Here is a 19,250-nt window from a genome sequence, read left to right on the forward strand (position 1 = left end):
CCAGCAGGACGGGGGCAGCAAGTTAAAGAGAGGAAGAGGAAGGAGTGAGCAGGCGGAGGAGGAGCCTGGCGCCTCAAACGGTGTTTCATTTTCCCTTTAACTCAACAGACCCGAGTCAGAAGCCAGGACGCCGTCGGCACTGTTTTCCTCTCTCCGGTAAGACACTTTCCGTCCTCTGAAGCAGGACTTCGCTTGTTTTCTATTTAACTTCCTAGAGTTTTGTGTGACTTCAGCAGATACTTTACAGCGTTGTTGGTGTGCACTTTCACTCTGAACTGATGAAACAGGAACCCAGAAGAAGACTGGCTCTTCCACTTCAGGGCAAGAGAGCGAGATAATTACCCCTGTCGTGTTCATACCTGCCAAGCTGAGAGTCACTGTTCAGGAGAGGCTGAGAAAAAGTGTTGGGTTTGAGCAGAAATCCTCTGATGTGAATGTATGGACAGAGACTGAGGGCGGTGGAAAAGGACAAACCGCAAACGGCACAGCCACAACAAAATAAAACTGTGTTTTGGTAGACAACCCAGACAACAAACACTGGAGGTAAAAGTTGACCTGACGTTCCGCTCAGGTCAATGGACTGGGTTCTCTGGCCAGCAGGACTCCAGTCTGGCTTTTTCCTGAAGGGCAGCAATCATCAGACAGCCTCAGACCAGGCGCCAGTCTCCACTGCTGACAAATGAATCCAAAACTGAAATGCAGAAAAGCTGTAGTTCCTTGGAAATTCCATTGGGAGGGGTGGGGAGTGATGTTGGCTTCAGGAAGGCCCGGGTCTCATTAGAACCCATTCAAAATGGTGGATTCAGAGTGTGAATGAACATATTCAATCCTGGATTCACAACATGTTCTGGTCTCTATCACTGGTTTCACCAGCCGTGTCGTCTTCACCAGGCTCCCGTCTTCATATCAGTCATCTGTTCATTTGATTTTAGGAGGTAAAGTTTAGCATCAACCAGCCAATCACAGCCCCTCCTCTGTCCATGTGTTGCAGTCATGTGACAGGCTGGACCAATCACATTACATCTGGTTTACAGAGTTTGACATGGAGCCGACCTGCTGGAAGCTTCAGAACGCTGTGGGGGACGCCATGTTAGCTCCGCCCATCTTTTCTATACAGTCACTGGGCGAGGCCCATAACTGCACACCCTGAGTTTGCATTTCCCAGCAGGCATGAGCAGGCCCGTCCGGTCTTCTCAGGCACGGTGGGGGCGGGGGGGGGAGGGGGGTGGGGGGCGGGGGGGGGAGGGGGGTGGGGGTGAGCGATGCCGAACGGTGCCAAGCAGTGCGCTGCTCTCATGGGCCGTCAAAGCGGCCACGAGCATCGGGGCGCCTCTTGTACGGCCACGGTGCCCCCTCCCACCCCAACCCCCACCCCCCACCACCCCCCACCACCCCCTAGGCGGCTGCCGAGTTCTCCTATGCCTAGAGCCGGCCCTGGTCACGAGTGTCTCAGACGAGTTTCTGTGTGTTGACTGGAGTTACTATGCTAAATGAGGGAAATAATGTCTTTTTTGTGGGATTCTGAGGTATAATGGAGGAATGTCCCAGTTGGATTGGTGGATATCAGATTGGGATTGATCAGGTATTGACAAATTTAGCCGATGGTGTCAGTGATCTTGTTTGCGTCGGCTGCAGGTCAGTTGAACAGCAGCCAGGTGGGCAGCAGCAGAAGCAATCCAGTCTGGAGGGACAGTCCTGCTTTGGTTGTCCACATCTCCAACACACTCCTTTAAACGCTGCTTCAAAACTGTTCACAGCTCAAAGGTCCCAGCAGCGGTGCAGTTCCTCAGGAAGTCCACCAGGGTTTCCCTCAGTGCTTTATAGGCCTGGCGGGCCGCCAGGCTTTTCTTGCCCCCCCCCCCCGCCAGACTAAGCGTCGCTGGTTTATTTATTGAGAATATTTTTTTATGCACCAAAACAGCGATACCAAAGACGGTCTATAGAGCTTTTAATCACATCTGGCGATACCGTTGAAAGTGCGATGGCGACATCTTATGGTCGATACGTGAACACATAGAGAGGTCAGAGGTCAGGTGTATTTTCATCACCTGACCCCTACAACCACTGCCTGTCTTCACCTGTCTGCACGCTAACAACTTTTACGCGACATGTCACGGAGAAAGGGTCAAAAAACGTTGGACACTTTCTTTTTCCGAAGTCAGAGAAGCACAGGAGGAGACGATGAGGCCGCTCGTTCTCCCCCAGGCCAGGGGGGGGCGCCACGGTGAGCCGACCGAGCCGCGGCGCCATGAGGCAGAGCCAGCGAGTTAGCATGGATGAAAACATTTGATATTATTTATTTTAATTGTATTTTTTGTGTTTGTTAAAACTTCATTTTAAGATTGTGCCTTTTTGTAAGACTCCGCTACAAATGCTTACAATAACACAAAATAGTCACAATTTCAAAATTTCTGTCAACTTTTAACTTTTTTCTTTTTTTTTTTTTACATAAACACGGTGGGCTTCCAGGCTTAGCAAGCTTTCTGGGGGAAACCCTGTCCACTAAACCCCAAAAATGTCCAAACTATGGGTTTGTAAAGATTCGGTAGTGTCAGTTTCTCACTGAGTGTTTGGTAACACTTTACTTGAAGCACCCAGTATAACACATTATAAGTAGTTATAAACACTCATAAATGATCACAGTGCTTTTTAACCCACTATACAGCATTGGGTTAGGGTTAGGGTTAGGGTTCGGTCCTGGCATTGTGATTATTTATGAGTGTTTACAACTATAGCTACACGTGTTATAATGGCATTATAATGCTTTATGAATGTACTTATAATGTGTTATACGGGGGGCTTCAAGTAAAGTGTTACCGAGTGTTTTGATTTAAAAGCTAACAGTGAAGAGGGCAGCAAGTGAACACATTCAGTCGCGTTCTGGATCAGTTTTGCTCTTGTTTTCACTGAAAGAGGAAGAGAAAAATCACACTTTAAGTAATCAAAGGGTTGATTAATAGAAATTCTTTATGTTAAATCGGACTTTTGCAGATGAGATTGCAGCATTAAGGGTTGAATTGGGTGAATGTGAGTACCATGTCCTTCCTTCTCTTTCAGCCTGAAGCTTTGTAAAAAGAACAAGTGAAAGGGAGGATCACTGCTGTGTTTTCCTCAGATCTTTTAGGCTAACGCCTGCGTAGGATTTTAAGAACAGTTACATTTAATGCGAAGCATTTTTAAAGCTAGGGTTGGCGATTTGAATGAGATACATTTTTTTAAATACTGGTTAAAATGATCTTTATGACTCGATGGGAAGCAATTCATGGCGTGTTCTTAAAGTAGTTTGGAAAATATCCGCTATCTACAGCAGGAGTAAAACGGGAAAAACAGCAACCAATAGTCCTGCCGGGACACCTTTTTTTAAACCAATCAAATCCCTTCGCCGTTCGACCTGCCCCCTGCGCGTACATGTCAATGGCGTGCACTGCCCTGGTTCAGTGCGCGCGTAGAAGGACAGAGCGTCGTTGCAGAATGGCGGAGAAGAATGTTTGGGGCTTTACTTACCGGTGAGTGCGCCATACTTGGCATAGTGCAAATAAAGAAAAACGAAGAAACGAAGCGCTGAGGACAGGTTACGCCAGGAACGCACTGGATGCGGAAGCGCCGCGCGCACTGCGTGCATCTGGGTGGCGCGCGCGGAACGTCTCCGCGTCTCCGCTCCCAACGGAGCTCCTCCAATGGGGTGGGAGCTGGGCGGAGCCTTGGGGAGATGCTACATTCGTGCTACATGCTAGTTTTCCAAGATCGCCAACCCTAGCTTTAAGTCTTTATCACTTTGAGGCAGTTGTTTCCTGTCCTGTTCCCTGGAGTCAACACAGACTTCCTGAGTAGAACTCACCTTCTCATCTCTGACTTCCTCATGCCAAATATACCAAATACCAGAGAAACTTATCAAACACCAGGTCCTTCAAAATGAAAGCAGAAACAAGTGGCCATTTCCATTCCTCATTCTGACCACCAGACAGCAGCCTGGGCTCCTGGAAGGGTTTTCCCAACCTTAACGTCTGAACTATTGCTTTATAATGTGTGTTTCTGGTGCTGAAGCGTGGTAGTCATCCTGCTGTAGGCTGAGACTCGGCAGAAGAGTCTCTAAAAGAATCCAAGATGAAAGAGCACACCAGAAGTTACTTAGTAATTCTCTGTGGTAAATATCCTGAGCCTGAAGCTGCCGAATCCGTATTGCATTCAGAAACAACAAAATGTGCCTCATGGGAACGGTGTCAGATTGAGCTCACGGAGGACGCTAGAGGAGGGTGAGAGGAGCCAGGCGGCAGGTTCTTCCTGATGGGCTGTGACTTGTTGACACACGACTCCATCGGCATGAATTAGTGACATACTGCCTCCTCGGTCCTGAACACACACTCCCACGGGAAATTTCCTCTGCATATACAGCAGTAAAGCATCAGCTGTCAGCTCAGGTCAACATGGTGCAGAAGGCTGCAGCAGAGCATCCAACGCATGACACGAATACGAAGCAACGAAACACACAGTATCAACGCACGGATGGATTCCTGTCAGCAGAACTTATGCAACAAAGATGTACCAGTTAATATGCACCAAGATGTGACCTGATTCATGTCAGTGGACCAATCCCATAATGCTTTGCACTGTAGTTTGTGCAGTTGGTGATATGCACATCTGGCTCTAGCTGGAAGCCCGCCAGCATCAAAATTAACGGAATTAACCAGAGTTACTATGGTGCTTCTTTTTAATTTATTTCTATTTTTAAATGCAACATCTGAGAAACGTCTTGATTCAAAACAGAACCGAGGCGAGCACGGGGCTCTTTCCTGCATGTGTGTGTCACCACCCTGGGTGAACTGACGCTACAGGCATCCTCACACAGCGCCAGCTCCTGGAAAACCCCGTTCACATGGACTATGATGGGATGTATTAGACATTCCAGAATGTTTTCCTCAGATACAAATGATTCTTTCTGTTTTTGCAGCTCATCATGGACTTCATAGATCCCATCTTGTCCGTCGCCTCTGAGATTTACACCCTGGTGGAAAATGTGAAGGCCAACAAGAAGCGCTGCCGCCGTGTTTCAAAGCGAGTCAAAGACCTGGAGGGCCTGGTGAAGGCCGTCCAGCAGCGGGGGGCGGCCCAGCTCAAGGATGAGGGGGGTGAAAAGGTAGAGAAAGCCCTCCAGGACCTCAGCGACACCCTGCAGACGGCAAAGACGCTGATTGAAAAATACACCTCGGCCAACTGGGTGGACCGCATCCTGAAGAGCGGCAGCCACGGAGACGAGTTCAACTCTGTGAACGATCATCTCAGCGACGCCTTCCACATCCTGTTTGGAGCTCAGCAGGTGGAGCAGGGAAACCTGCTCTACAAGGTGTTCGAGCAGACCACCAGGGACAAAGAGGACAAGGAGGACGGGATGGAGGACGAGCTGGAGCTGAAAGCATGTGAGGCAAACTGATTTTGGCTCCAGTGTTGTTGAGTAGAAACCACATCCTTTGTAGATGAGCTGAAGGCCGTCGCTGCAGGAGGGCTGAGTGATGAAACATCATTCCTTCCCATCTGGAGTGTTTGTCGTGACCACACCAATGCTTTATTTATTACACCTGACCTACTGAAACTCCCAGACCTGATGCAGGAGGAATGGAAGGTATCGCTACAAAACTAACTCTATAGCTCTGTAGGGGATGAGCAGCAGTCCGGACGACGAATGGCGTCTCTGACAGTGAAGCACTGTGAGGGGTGGGGTGTCCATGTCGCTGTGTGGTGCCATTAGGTGCTGGTTACTGTCAGACCAAAACATACATTAGTTATGTAAGTGTAGCGTGCACACACACACACACACACACACACACACACACACACACACACACACACACACACTCACACACGTAACTGTGTGTGAGTGTGAGCGTGTGTGTGTGTGTGTGTGTGTGTGTGTGGGCTTTTTCTGCTTTGCTGTAAATTGTGATGATGTAAATATGCTAATAATGAAGAGGGGGCGGGATTTAATCAGCTCATGCTCTTCTACTCCTTTTTGAACTTATTTATGTATTTTGTCTACTTCATTGTTGATAGTTTCTATTTTTTTTCATTAAGTTCTAAAAAAAAAAAAAAAAAAAAAAAAAAAAAAAAGATAATAGTGGGATTGATATTTAGTTTGATGTGTGTGGATGTGTGTGTTTGTTCCACAGTGCTACTGGAGCATATGCAAGTCCAGCAGCAGAAAATGGAGACCATGCTGAAAGACTTTGACTATCTCAAAGTCAACGTGGGAAAGATTGTGGACGTGTGTGAGTATACAAACTTTAAACACAATGAGGACAAATGATGCCTGGAATAACTCCACCTTGTCCAGAGTCAGAGCAGTCTTTTTTAATCCATGGTTTACTAGTTTACATGGCGTTTTAGCCAGGGCCGGCGATTAGGCTGGGCATCCGGGGCACTTGCCCAGGGCGCCGAGCCACAGGGGACGCCTGAGGCGCGCCGCCCACGGTGCGCCGCTGTGACGGCCCCCCCCCCCGCTCAACACTCTGCGCAACTCTCTGCGACACTACCACGGGGCGCTCGTGTCGGGCCTGCCCAGGGCGCCGGAGAAGCCCGCGCCGGCCCTGGTTTTAGCGTTTGCAGTGATCAGATATTGCAGTTGATGCATGCTGCTTGGCTGTGTGTTAGAAGGCATGATGTGAGTCCTCTTTTCTAGTTTTCTACCTGTGCTGGTCAGAAAATGGGATCTAATCTGTCACCAGATGGAACCAACTCATTGAGCTTTAGCAGGTCTACCATGTTATGATCTGTCCAGTTAAAGTTTGTGGACTCGCAGCGCATGCTGATTATCTGATATTCAAGGGGAAAAACATCTTAAAAAAACTGAGGATGAAGTGTCCAGTTTAGATGTATCTAGACAGAGGTACCACTTCCATTCATCCTGCCTGTTTTAGCTGTTTTACCTTCTTTCGCTACTTTTAGCCTGGAGATGAGGCCAGTTTTGAAAATCGATGTGGAATGCAAACACAATCCGCCACAGCCGCATGTGGATGCACAGACGTCTGGCTCAAGCTGTCAGATACTGCTATGGAAATGACTCTGATGAGCACTTTAACGATTTCTTTTTCTTAATGAAGTCGCTGAAACATTTCGTGCCACCTGACTTTGCTTTCTTTCCCAACGTTGCCCAGGCACTGAAGGCAGACGCAGTGAGTTTGTTCTCTTTACCCTGACTTGGTGCTTGCTGTGCTCATGTTTCCTACAGCTTCTTGACAATACCTCAGCCGCTGAACCACTGTCTGAAGTCACATTATCTTCCACATTATATGAGAAATTTTAGTGTCATAGAGAACTGTTAATCCAGGTGATTGTGTCCTGATAACTGTGTGACAACGAAAACCCAAATATTACAGCTTATTGACCATCCAGTGCTGGACGTACCTCTTACTTCATTTTAGTCTTCGTAGTAGAATACTGTGCAGTATTATTGAATCAAGCACATTTGATGTGGATTAGTCATTAGTGTAGTTCAGCATGACACCCAGCAGCACATGCAGATTAGTGTAGCTTCTCTCACGATGAACACACACCTGACACGATGGCCTGAACTTTAAAGGTGCAATAAGTAAGAAATGTACCGTAAAAACCAATTCAACTCATTCCCGTGTTTCAGCTGTGATCGAACAAACATTCCCTTTCAACAATCTGTCATCTGCATCACTAAATGTCTTGCTCAAGTTTTTTTCTTTCAAAATGAGTTGTTCAGGTCCAAAATAACTCTGGTGGGCGGGGCTAGATGCCACACTTCCTGATTCCAGAGCCAATCATATGTGAGTTCTCAAGGTTGCCAAAAACATTGCTCATTGCACCTTTAAGACAGGAAGGATTTTTCTTTTGTCACATTGTTTTCATGAAGCAGTAGCTTCTCCTGGTGTTCATGGGTTCAGACACACTCCCTGTTTGGGTTGGTAGCATGGGCACTTCAGTCTGTCACTGGTTTTTTCAGTACAATTAACCTCAGACTAGAAAATGAAAACCTTTTCAATACTCTGCATGGTGGGACACAGCATGAGGGATTTTTTTTCATTCTGTACATGACTGGGTTAGTTTTTCTATGCTCCCATTTCAGTTTTCTTGTTCTCTAATGTGCGGTCTTTGGTGGATAAAATGTATGAGACACAACTCCACATTACTCAGGGATGTCAGGTTCTTTCCCTTAAAAAGTTAAAGAAAATTAGGACACCAACACAGAATGAATCAGGCAGAGTCAAAATTACTTGCAAACCCACTCGCTCAAGAGCTGACTTCTTTTACCTTTGTCTGAGCAAAGTTTTCTCTCAGCTTTTATTCACAAACTCAGGGTGGGACTTACATATGTTTCCTGGATAAAGATTGGTTTCAACATCCAGTTTGGATGGAAACAATGCAACAGATGCACCAGTTGCAACAGGAAAAGGATAAACTACACTCAGTCAGCATAGCTAAGCTACACCCAGTCAGCATTTTGCAGAATGCAGGCAGATCACCCATCCTGCTGAGTCAGCTTCAGTCTACTGTGTGTGTTCAATACATTTAGTATTTAGCAATGACAATCAAACAAAATGTTTCCAACAAAGGAAAATGCTATGGTGCTGACCTGCCGCCACAAACTCCAGGCCGCCGGAACTGGTGAGACCCACTGATAGTATATAAAGGTGGGCAGAGCTAATGTGGCGTCCCCCACAGCGTTCTGAAGCTTCCAGCAGGTCCTTTCCATACTGAACACTGTAAACCAGATGTAAATGTGATTGGTCCTCTGAAATTCAGCATTTTGGAATGGGTTCCATTGGGTCTTTGAAAGCAACTTCACCCCCCCGCCCCTTGATCAAGCAGTTGTATCAACTTGCTTCAAATCCACCTCCTCTGTTCCTGTGCTGAAGCAGTCCAGCCCGACATGCCTGAAACAACTCCCGCCTTGTAGCCTCACACCCCCTAAAACCAAGGGACTGGTCCTCACACACCCAAAGGACTGTCCGGCACCCACGCTGGCCCGTTCCGGTTGGCCTACTGCAGCAACAGGAGCACCCATCACCCTGTCACTGAACAATGGATGGAATAGGTCAGGACACATCACACTCAGCACAGGCGCACCACAGGGCTGTGTGCTGGGCTCCGTCCTTTACGCCGTCGTCACAATGGACTTCTGGGGTCTATTTCACCAAGCAGGTTGAAAAAACTCTGAGTGAAATCCTGAACTCTGTGTTGATCTACTCTGAAAGGGAAAACGCTGGGTTTTCGGTTCCACAACAGCTGATTTGAGCTGGATTACTCAACTTCAAGTAGTTTCACCTGGAGTTTAGCACGACAACTATAAAAAGCCAGCATCAATGGAGCGCCGATCTGACGAGTCACCATGGCAACAGAGAAGCTGAGAGCGACATATGGAGAGCTGGAACACATTTTTAGAAAAAAAATGCAACACCGCTGCAGCAGCGAAGGAGAGGGAGATGCCGTGGCAGAAAGTTGCTGCCCGTGTCAATGCGTAAGTTTAAATGTTTTCCTTTATATCAGAATATTATTAAATATTAAATATTATTACAGGGAAACTGTTTGAATGGTCACCAATTAAGGTATTTCTTTTTCTATTACTCAATATTTTTTATTGAACAGATTTCTATACAACAGTTACAACAGTGTTGTCAGCATGTTATCCAGATCAACATTAAGCAGCATTCATGTAGTAATAACTTGGTATTTAGAAAAAAATAAGAAAAGAAAAAAAAATCAAACATGGAAAGCAAATGGGTAATGAGGCCACCACATACATTGACAACCACTTCACTACAAATGATTGCAGTTATTTAAATATACTGTCCATTTTGTCCATTTTGAGCTGTACACATCAGTTTGCAATCTTAAAACAAAAGTTAACCTTTCCATCTCATGCATGTCCTTAATGATGGCAAGCCAATTATCCACTGTGGGAGGGTCAGTTTGTAACCATTTGCTAGTAATAGCTTTTTTCGCTGCTGCAGTAAAAACTTTAAATAGATACCTATCATTTCCCATAATTGTTTCTGGTATGTCACCCAAATAGAGAGTCATACAGGTGAATGGGATTTGCAGCCTAAGAATTTCTTCAATAATTTTCCAAATATTTTCCCAATATGTTTTAATTTTAGAACAGTTTGAAAAAATGTGATCGTGATCTGCCTCTGAATGTCCACAGGATCTCCAACATACATGGATGGATGAGGTTCAATTAAGGTATTTCATTTAGTTGTAATCCTGCGGGGAAGAAGCGCACATGGCAGCAGCTAAAGAGGAAATATAAAAACATTGTTCAAACAGGTAAGACCTCGACATAATCTCATTGAGGTACATCTTTTTAAGCATGTTTTACATTGTAAAGTAGCATAAATACTAAGTGGCTGTTGGACTGTGCAGTTGTTTTATGTCACACATCTATATCATGTTATGTTAAATAATTAATCCTATTTAATCTCATATTATTTATTATTTGAGTATAATATTTTAAAAATGTTATTGATACAAATATTTATTTTGTCTTTCATGTCCTTTTCTTCTTTTGGCCCAGATTGTGAAGGTTCTATCTGCCTGCTGGAGCCCCTTCATGCTACAACCAACCTGAGACTGTCAGCAGGAAATATTCACAATATTTTTGCCAAATGTTAGTTTGGAAAAATATACGCAAATATACTGAAAGATGTCATTTATCCAGGATGAGGAGGATGAAACCGTGCCTGCTGCCTTCACAGAGGATACAGAAAGTCATATGGAGGTACGCTACTGATTGTTCTCTTCCCATTCAAATTCTGAATACTCCTGTGGAACATAGAGCTTCACATTTAGCCGACACTGAAATATTCAACATTGTCATCCTTTTTAACAGATCATGGCTGCTCAGCAGCAGGATGGTCCCTCAACTTCCACATCACAGATCAACACTGTGAGACGATGTTCAGTAAACACCAGAGGTTCATTTCATTCAGTTTATGTGCAGCTGGATAATTTAATGTCCTCTATGTATTCCCAGTTACCAGTCAAAGAAATTTACAAAATCCACTTACTTAACAAGATAGAGAAATCCCTTAAAGAACAGCAGTATCTGGACCTCCAGATGAAGAAGACGAAATTGGAAATTGAAATACTGAAGCACAAGTTGCAGGTGGGTTCATGGTCACAGGTGAATTATGTTCACTATTGGAACATGAACCCGTCATTTTTTTTGTAGGAAATAAAGAAGACAAAATGAAATGTGTGTCATGTCTTTTATTTGCTGTGGTGTAATGATGGTGGTGATTTAAACTCCTCAGTGCTCTGCATCTCCAGTGTTATATAAAAAAATTCCCATTTGCGAAGAACCGCAGCGCAACACACAATATCTGCTGCGATGTGAGTGGCGACTACGTTTGGTTATGCTGCAAATGTATAGACGGATAAGATTGTGAAATGCAGCGTATGGACTGAGACGTGAAGTGGTACCGCTCAAAAAGATAACCGCCCGAAAACGCCAAAACATCTATGCGCGGTCTGTAAATAATCTCCTGACGAATATTCAGTTCACGCTGCAGTGATGCCGCTGCTTCATCGGCAGGATCGCTGATAAAAGGACATGAAATTTTGACAGCTACACAAAAACTCACCAGCTGACTGAATGAATGAGGAAATGGAACAGCGTGAGGCTGAAAGGGGGCGGAGCCAGAGAGAAACTTCAGGGTTGACTGAGAAAAACCTGCTTGCGACCAGGTTAGAGTCACGGAGTGTGTTACTGCGGTAACTGACCGACAGTTTAAGTTCCCTCTCCTGGTGGAACAGGCTGGAGCTACTCCTCTGTCTCTGGTTTGAGTTCTCTCCCTTTGCGTAATGGAAATCTCAGAGTTTCCCTCATTTCCAGGTTATTTAACACAGAGTTTTCTTAAAACCTGCTTGGTGAAATAGACCCCCGGCCTGTGCAGGATCCAGCTCCATCAGAAGGTTTGCAGATGATACAGCGGTGATTGGCCTCAGAATGAGGAGACTACAGGGAGGAGGCACAGCATCTGGCTCATGGTGATCTTCAGGAGGGAGGGGGTGGGGGAACTTCCCAGTCCAGCCCACATCAATGGGATGGCTGTGGAACACATCTGTTGATCCACATATTAGTGCAGCTTTCTCTGACCAACATCTTCTCTGTTTTGGTCAAGAAGGCTCGCCCAGAGGCCTCTGTTTTTTTGTGTCTTTTGGAAAAATACTGTTGGGTTAGAAAAACAAGTCAGTGTTGCATGTGATGGGCAAAACGTGTCAAGGTTTTTCTAGCAGAAAAATAATTGCAATGTTTTCTTGTTGTTTTTTTTTCAGTGGATAAATCTGATGTGGCCAATGAGAACACCCGGATCATAGAGCCAAAAGAGCTGCAGTATGAACCGGAACCTTTTATGAAAACACCAACTTCAGAGGTCTACAAAGGAGAATTTAATGGATTCCCAGTAGCCATAAAGAGATACCTCAACCCCCAGAGCATCAGCCCAGAGTTAGTACCACAAACCTGTATAACAGTGACTTAACAAGTCCTTTTACATCTGGACAGTACAAGCAAGGCTGAAAGACTTTTCGCTGTCAGATTCTGTGACACGGTCTCAACATGTCTCACCCTGATACAAAACCAGTCTTTAAATTCTCTCAGAAGGTCATAAATGATAAACAACAGCTTCCCCCGCCCCCCTGAAATTCATTGTCTCTATCAACATTTTCCCAATATCTAGGGAGTTGAAGCGTATTTTCAGCAAGGAAGTGGATACCATGAAACGCTTCGAGTCTCCCAACATCCTGCGAATGTACGGCATCTGCATTCAGAACGAGCAGTGTGAGTGGACCGCAGTGTGACCCTCAGCTCCCAGCCTCACGTCCTCACACTCCAAGTCACCTGTTCTGTCCTTTCAATCATCCAAAGCCCCAAGCCCTGAATTCCTCCTCATCATGGAGTACTGTGACAAAGGAAGCCTTCGACAGGTCCTGGACACCGACCGCGACCTCCCGTGGACCAGGAAAGCCCAGATGTGTCTGGACGCAGCTCGAGGTCTCTATCGGTCAGTACCGGCACACGGGTCAGACTTCATTAGGAACGTGATTAATGATTTGATACAAAATCCAGCATAGACCGGCATAGACTACCACAGCCACGTTTGTAACAGGTTTCAAGGAAATGTATTTTTCTAATTTATTCTAAGCCTTACCTAACTTTTATTTGGTATGGTACTAAAACTTTATGTTCAGAATATTTCAATCATTAAAACACAAAGTGATGCTCATGTATGCTGTCTTTCAGACTGCACCACACCGAAAAGAAGAGTAAAGTCCATGGGTGCCTCAACAGCTCAAAGTTCCTGGTGGATGATGGCTACAGAGTGAAGGTACTGGATCCAGAGCAGAGTTGAGATCACCCCCAACTCCTCCACCAACAGCAATGACGTTGTTGATTTTAATGATGATGATGTTGTTGTTGATGAAGACGATGATGTTGTCGATGTTGTGTTCAGCTGGGAGGCTTTGAACTGGCAAAAACTGAGACTTCGCTGAGAAGAACATCGAAGGACGCAGAGATCAGATCGCTGTGCTACTGCTCTCCCCAGATGCTCAGCAGCATCAACCACTACACTAAAGAGTGCGAGATATACAGGTCAGCAATCTCAAAGCCATTTGATACCCTGCAAGACAAGCATGCAACTAATTTAAATTTGATAAATAATGGCTATTCTAATCTGTGATGGGGGAGAGGCAGGCAGAGGGTTGTGGCTGGTCAGAGGACAGAGGAATGGTGGGGGATGGACTCAGGACTGTCCCATTGTCTTTCAAATCTCCAGAAGAAGACATTCAGGCTGTTAGCCAGACGCAGTCATCGGCCACGTTTACGTGGGCCCCATATAATCAGACTGTATGGCGGAGCGGATTGTAAATGTGTCATATAAACACCGAGCGGATCCGCTTCACTCGGAGCGGATTGTATTTTGGATCCGATTGTACGAGGTGGTCTACACCGATCCATAATCCGCTCCGAGTCTCATATAAATGTCGCCTGACAGCGCAGCGGATTAAATGGGGGATTATTTGTTCCGCGCATGCGTCCTCTTGTACGTAGTGACGTGTGACGTGCGCAGTAAACGGGAAGCAGGACAGTCAAAAACAAGCAGAAGAACACGACGGTGGCTGGGAAACACTTTTTAATAAAAGCCTCGAGAGAACAAACACTGGAGAGGAGAGATGGCCGCAAATCGTGAAACAGCGAGTTGTTGAAAGGACTCCAAGGCAGGCTACTAGCGACTGCCCAGCCGGTGTTATGGATTAACTGGTTCCCATGTTAACGAGTGACGGCGGTTTTCTGTGCAAACACATGCTGGAAACCGCAGATGTTAAAATAAGACTCACAAAAGACTCTAAACTTATAAATTTACTGTAACTGTAGAAAACCGACGTTCACTAGAACGACTACAAGTTTCAGTCTTTTTTCAACGTCTGTTGGTCACGAGTTAACGCGGACACCAGTTAATTGGAAACATTGGCAGGCTTTACACCGGGACGAGGCGCCGGGCGGGGCGGTGCTCCGGCCAGGGCAGCAGCATCCGCTCCTTGAGCAGCGTATCATGGAGATGTTGGGACATTATTTGAGCAGATATCAGCAGATAGAAACTCTCTGCTCGGCGCTGAGGACTGCTGCTGCAGAGAGAAGACCTGGAAGTTCCGTGAGAGACTCTGTGCTCACGTCACAGAACGCTGCATAATCCACTTCATCCTGGGCCCTGGTAAACGAGGACTCATCGTGGATCGTTTTGTACGCCGTCCATGTATACATATTCATTTAGCATGATTGTATTCAATCGGATTGAAAAAACATCCATGTAAACTGGGCCACTGGCAGCTTTGGTTGCTCTCGGGTTGTAGTTGGTGATCTGCCTCAGCCCCTTCCACACGGCTCTTTCCACGGAGGCAGTGTTGTTTTCTGACAACTGCTGTTGGAGTTTGTCTGTCTGTCTCTCCTTTTGTCTCCTTCTATCTCCTCACTCCAGTCAGAATAGCAGAAAGTTCAGTCCTCTGACCCTGGTTTCATCCTTGTTCCTCTCCACAGTCTCTTATGCTTGCTCATGTGGAATTGTTGGGTTTCCTGTGAAAGTGTCGAGAGCTATCTCTGTTGTATTTGGCGCTTTGTAAATAAAGCTGAATTCAATTGAAAACTCCAGGTCACTTACAAGGCTGTTGTGATTCTAACGAGTTCAAATGTTCTTTTGTTGTTTTTCAGCTTTGGCATTGTTCTGTGGGAAGTTGCAACTGGTAAAAAACCATTTGAAGGTGTGTATTTGTACGTCATCACTTCATCAACATCAAGTCTTGGGAGGAAATCCCACCGTTAGTCAGAAAGCACCAGTTTACCAGCAGACCAGCGCACATTTTGTTGGTTTTCGGAATTGATTTCCCTTGAAATAACAGCAGTTCATGTAAAAATCTTGGAAAGATTGTCTTCACATTCAACAAAGATATTGTCTTATGAGCTCATGTCCGTTCGACTTCTCTGAATGCAACCGTTCGTAGAGATGGCGAGTCACGCTACGACTAAGCCTGTTGTGAAATAGCTGACTGTATCCCTACTTTCAGTTTCCCGGCATGAAGTGTTCTCACATATCTTCCAGGAATGTCACATGATGACATCTATCAGAAAGTGTGTGAAGAGAAGTATCAGGAGCCTCTTCCGGACGACTGTCCCAAAGCCCTGGGAGAGCTGATCAACGCCTGCCGGGCCCACGACAGCTTCAAGAGACCATCGGCTCTCGGTAAAGACCAGCAAACCCAACATCGTCCCTGTACTCACAGGCCGATTCACCTTCTGAAATATGGTCACACGCAGCTTTGAACCCTTTCAGCACGACACATTACTTACTAATTGTGTGTTTTTAGAGAAAAATGTATTAAAACAAAGTGTTCTGCCTCCATGATGTTGTCAAAGCCTGAATGAGTCACAATCAATGAAGAAGAGGGAGGCTCTGTTCCTCCATTCTGAAAGCTTTCAGTTGATAATCTAACATTCATGAAGAGAGAAATCTCTCCTGTTCAAGTGTGTGATATCTGGTTTATTTCCTCCAGGGCTGGTGAATAAACTCCTCAGTATAGTGGAATGTCTGGCGAAGGCATCAAGCTCTTCCTCAGCCTCGGCCTGATGTGACCAGCTGCAACAGAAGACACTCGACTGAGGAACAAACGGGCCTCTAACATGGAAGTCCTCAGGAGTGGGGAAAAAACTGAGTCACATGAGCGTCGGGATTTTTTTCTTTATTGATTTTTAAATCAATCAATCAATCAATCAATCAATCAATCAATCAATCAATCAATCAATCAATCAGTCTATATTTGTATAGCACGTTTTAGATATAAAAAAACATGAAGTATTGATAACGTAAACCAGCATAAAAAAATATAGGTTTTTTTTCACCCCAAAACCTTCAAATATGTCAGTTCAGTGTTACGTTGAGAATCCAGGTTGAAAAATGGTTTCCACGTTTGTCGAGCAGACAGTGAAATGTTTTCCCATCACCATCCAGTTTGGAGAAAGAGGAGGACGGAGGACAACGCGAAGAAATGTGCGGAGATGAAACCCCCAGCATCACTTCTTAAAGGAGCACAGCGCAGTTTGCTCGTTTTATGCGAAACACCGACCCCTGCAGGCCTTAGGTGTAACTGTAGCTTAGAAAAGCTCGTGTCTGTGGCTTGTGCCCATGTACGTGCACAGAAGAGGGGAACTCCTTCCTCGCTCTTTTAGCAGCGCTCGAGTAAAATTTAAGTTTCTTCTGCCTGGTGGGTCTGTGCTGGAGCTGAGGCAGTGCTAGAAGCCGGTCTGTTCTTACTGTCTGGAAGCTCCATCCTCAGTACTGCTCAGTTGTTGCTGCTAAGCATCTGGCGGAGTAATGGCGGACAAATCGAAACTAAGTATTACCAGGCCAGCGGGAGGCGCATTACGTCAGGCTCAGAGCGATTCGTACCCGAATCACTCATACTGCTGTGCCTTCAGTGCCCTGCACAGGAAAATAGGAGCGACTGCGATCTTGCGGTAATAGCTCTTGCTGCCCATCAGGCAAAGGTGAAAACGTGTGTGGGTGTGAATAATTGAAAATTTAATATTTAAAACTGCGCTGTGCCCCTTTAAAATCAAAGTGTGGAAACATTTTGGATGAGTTGCTTTGAAGTGAAAATCAGAGCTGACATGTGGAATTGGCCAGTGTTACACTAACTCAGAGGGTTCAAAGGTGGACTCAAAGAAACACTTTTGTAGTGTTAAATTTAAAGGTGCATTAAGGAGTTTTACAACCTTAAAAATACTTATTTTCCACCATAAATATGTTACACATTTTTAATTATGTGCACAATGTGCCCTGACATATTCATTACCAGTACCTCTAACAGCGCTAAATTGTCACTTGAAAGTTGCAGTGCCGGTCCGGCTCCAGAGTTTTTTTGGGGAGAATTTGAAAGGAATGACGTAATGCACGCTCCGGCTGGTTAGGTTTCATTTTGTCCGCCATTACTCCGCCAGATGCTTAGTGAGCAACAACTGAGCAGGATCTTCCAGAAAGTAAGAACAGACTGGCTTCTAGCACTGCCACAGCTCCACACAGACTCCACCAGGGAAAAGACACTGAAATCTTACTCGAGCGCTTCTAAACGAGCGAGGAAGGAGTCCCCCTCTTCCGTGCACGCGAGCCACAGGGACGAGTTTTTCACTAAGCTGCATTACGCCCAAGGCCTGCAGGGGGCGCTGTTTCGCATAAACCGTGCAAACTCCTTAAGGCACCTTTAAGTGCTAAAAATACATGTATGTCCATTCACTGTATGGAGTTTAACAGTAACACTGTTCAACATAGAAGAGTGTTATTAGTGCTCTGCAGTGTCAGCATTAGAAAACCAACATTGGCCAGTGTTGATTTTAACACTGCAAAAGTGGATTTGAGTCTCTCAGAGTTAATTCAACACTGGTGAATTTGCAGTGGATTGAAGATGACTTCGTGAAGGAGTGTGTTCATTTAAAACGTCCAGTTTGTGTTTGTGCTCAGATGAAGGGGCAGTTTGCTTCAGAATCTCTGTATCTTCAGTTCATTCCGGTAGAAAGGCTTCATCTGTGAAAATACTTCTCTTACCAAGAAAGACGTTTACTCCAAACTCAAAGTATAGTTTGATGAACAAGTACGCCATCAGTACTATTAGTATACTTTATTAATATTGTTGTAGTTTCACTGGTTATGTACATCTAATCCACTTTTTACTTTACTAACGTAGCTTCAAGTCACCTTTTAGATTTATTACTGTAACATTAAGATACAAGCCCACTTTTGATTATGAATATGTTTTTTGTATTGTACTGTTTTTTTGCATTATACTAAATGGCTGGATTGCAGAAACTACGTTTTTTAATCTTGTAGTTTTGTTTCTTTCATACACAGTCAAAACTCTTGAAAAGAAAGTTCAAAATAAAAAGATTGGACTCAGATGTGATGTGCACTTTCTTTTGGAAGTGTGGCTTCTGATATAGTCTGTATCCATCCTGATTAAACCTTTTCACTTGGCCTGGGATTAAAGCTGAAGTTAAAGTTCATTGTGAAATCTCTGCTCATGTACATTATTGAGAGTGACTGTGTTTGCCATGGTTCGGCTGATCGTACAGATTAAAATCATCTCCAAGGAAAGCGTGTTTGAAACCTGTTATGTCTCATTTGAACCCCTTGGGTTTTATCTGATGTTGAACAAAGGTCATCACGTAACTCATTCTAAGTAACAGTATCAGCTCATCAGTTTCCTTTTTGGTCAGTCTGATTAAAGGTGTAATATAGGATGTTCTATTTGCTTTGATTTCCAGGTGGATCATCAAAATAATTGGTGGGTCTGTTTGTCGATCATTCTGACGAGCTGCTTTCGTAAGGCCGTCCTACGTGCTCGCTCCCAATAAGCTTCTCCCTTTTGCGCATTAAGAGTGTTTAGGTAGCCGGTGAGCTTCGGTTTCAGCTAGTACTTACCAATGGCGAGTCTGACATAATGAAACTGTAACTGTTTCGGAAAATAAGCTTTATGAGCGAGGCCGATCGCAGAAACTGTAAACAGAGCCGTGCACGTCCGGGGAAGATGAGGTCGCGCTCGCACGTTTCCGCCATTGATAGGCGTTTCCTGGGAGAAGCAGGAGAGCCGGGCGGATGGTCTGGCACATGCACGTTTTTCAAAAAGTGAGTAACAGACGTTTGGCTTCGTCTTTTCCAGAAAATCCCGTATTACACCTTTAAAGGTAT

The 19,250-nt window shown here is 45.1% G+C and overlaps 1 protein-coding gene across 2 annotated transcripts; it reads left to right on the forward strand.

Annotated features, from left to right (window-relative positions):
• Positions 1–39: 39 nt before the first annotated feature.
• Positions 40–16,713, forward strand: LOC115392498 (mixed lineage kinase domain-like protein). 2 transcript variants are annotated; one of them, XM_030097143.1, is made up of 12 exons: positions 40–156; positions 4,949–5,414; positions 6,162–6,260; positions 7,146–7,163; positions 12,295–12,466; positions 12,699–12,799; positions 12,887–13,022; positions 13,262–13,346; positions 13,473–13,612; positions 15,227–15,276; positions 15,615–15,755; positions 16,066–16,713. In XM_030097143.1, the coding sequence occupies exons 2-12, from the start codon at positions 4,955–4,957 to the stop codon at positions 16,137–16,139; spliced, it is 1,476 nt and encodes a 491-aa protein (XP_029953003.1). In that variant the 5' UTR covers positions 40–156; positions 4,949–4,954; the 3' UTR covers positions 16,140–16,713. The 2 variants fall into 2 exon arrangements, with proteins under 2 accessions (XP_029953003.1, XP_029953004.1); XM_030097144.1 differs by lacking the exon at positions 7,146–7,163.
• Positions 16,714–19,250: the final 2,537 nt, after the last annotated feature.

This window comes from Salarias fasciatus, chromosome 7 (genome assembly GCF_902148845.1).
Source record: "Salarias fasciatus chromosome 7, fSalaFa1.1, whole genome shotgun sequence".
In the NCBI taxonomy this organism is placed as follows: Eukaryota; Metazoa; Chordata; class Actinopteri; order Blenniiformes; family Blenniidae; genus Salarias; species Salarias fasciatus.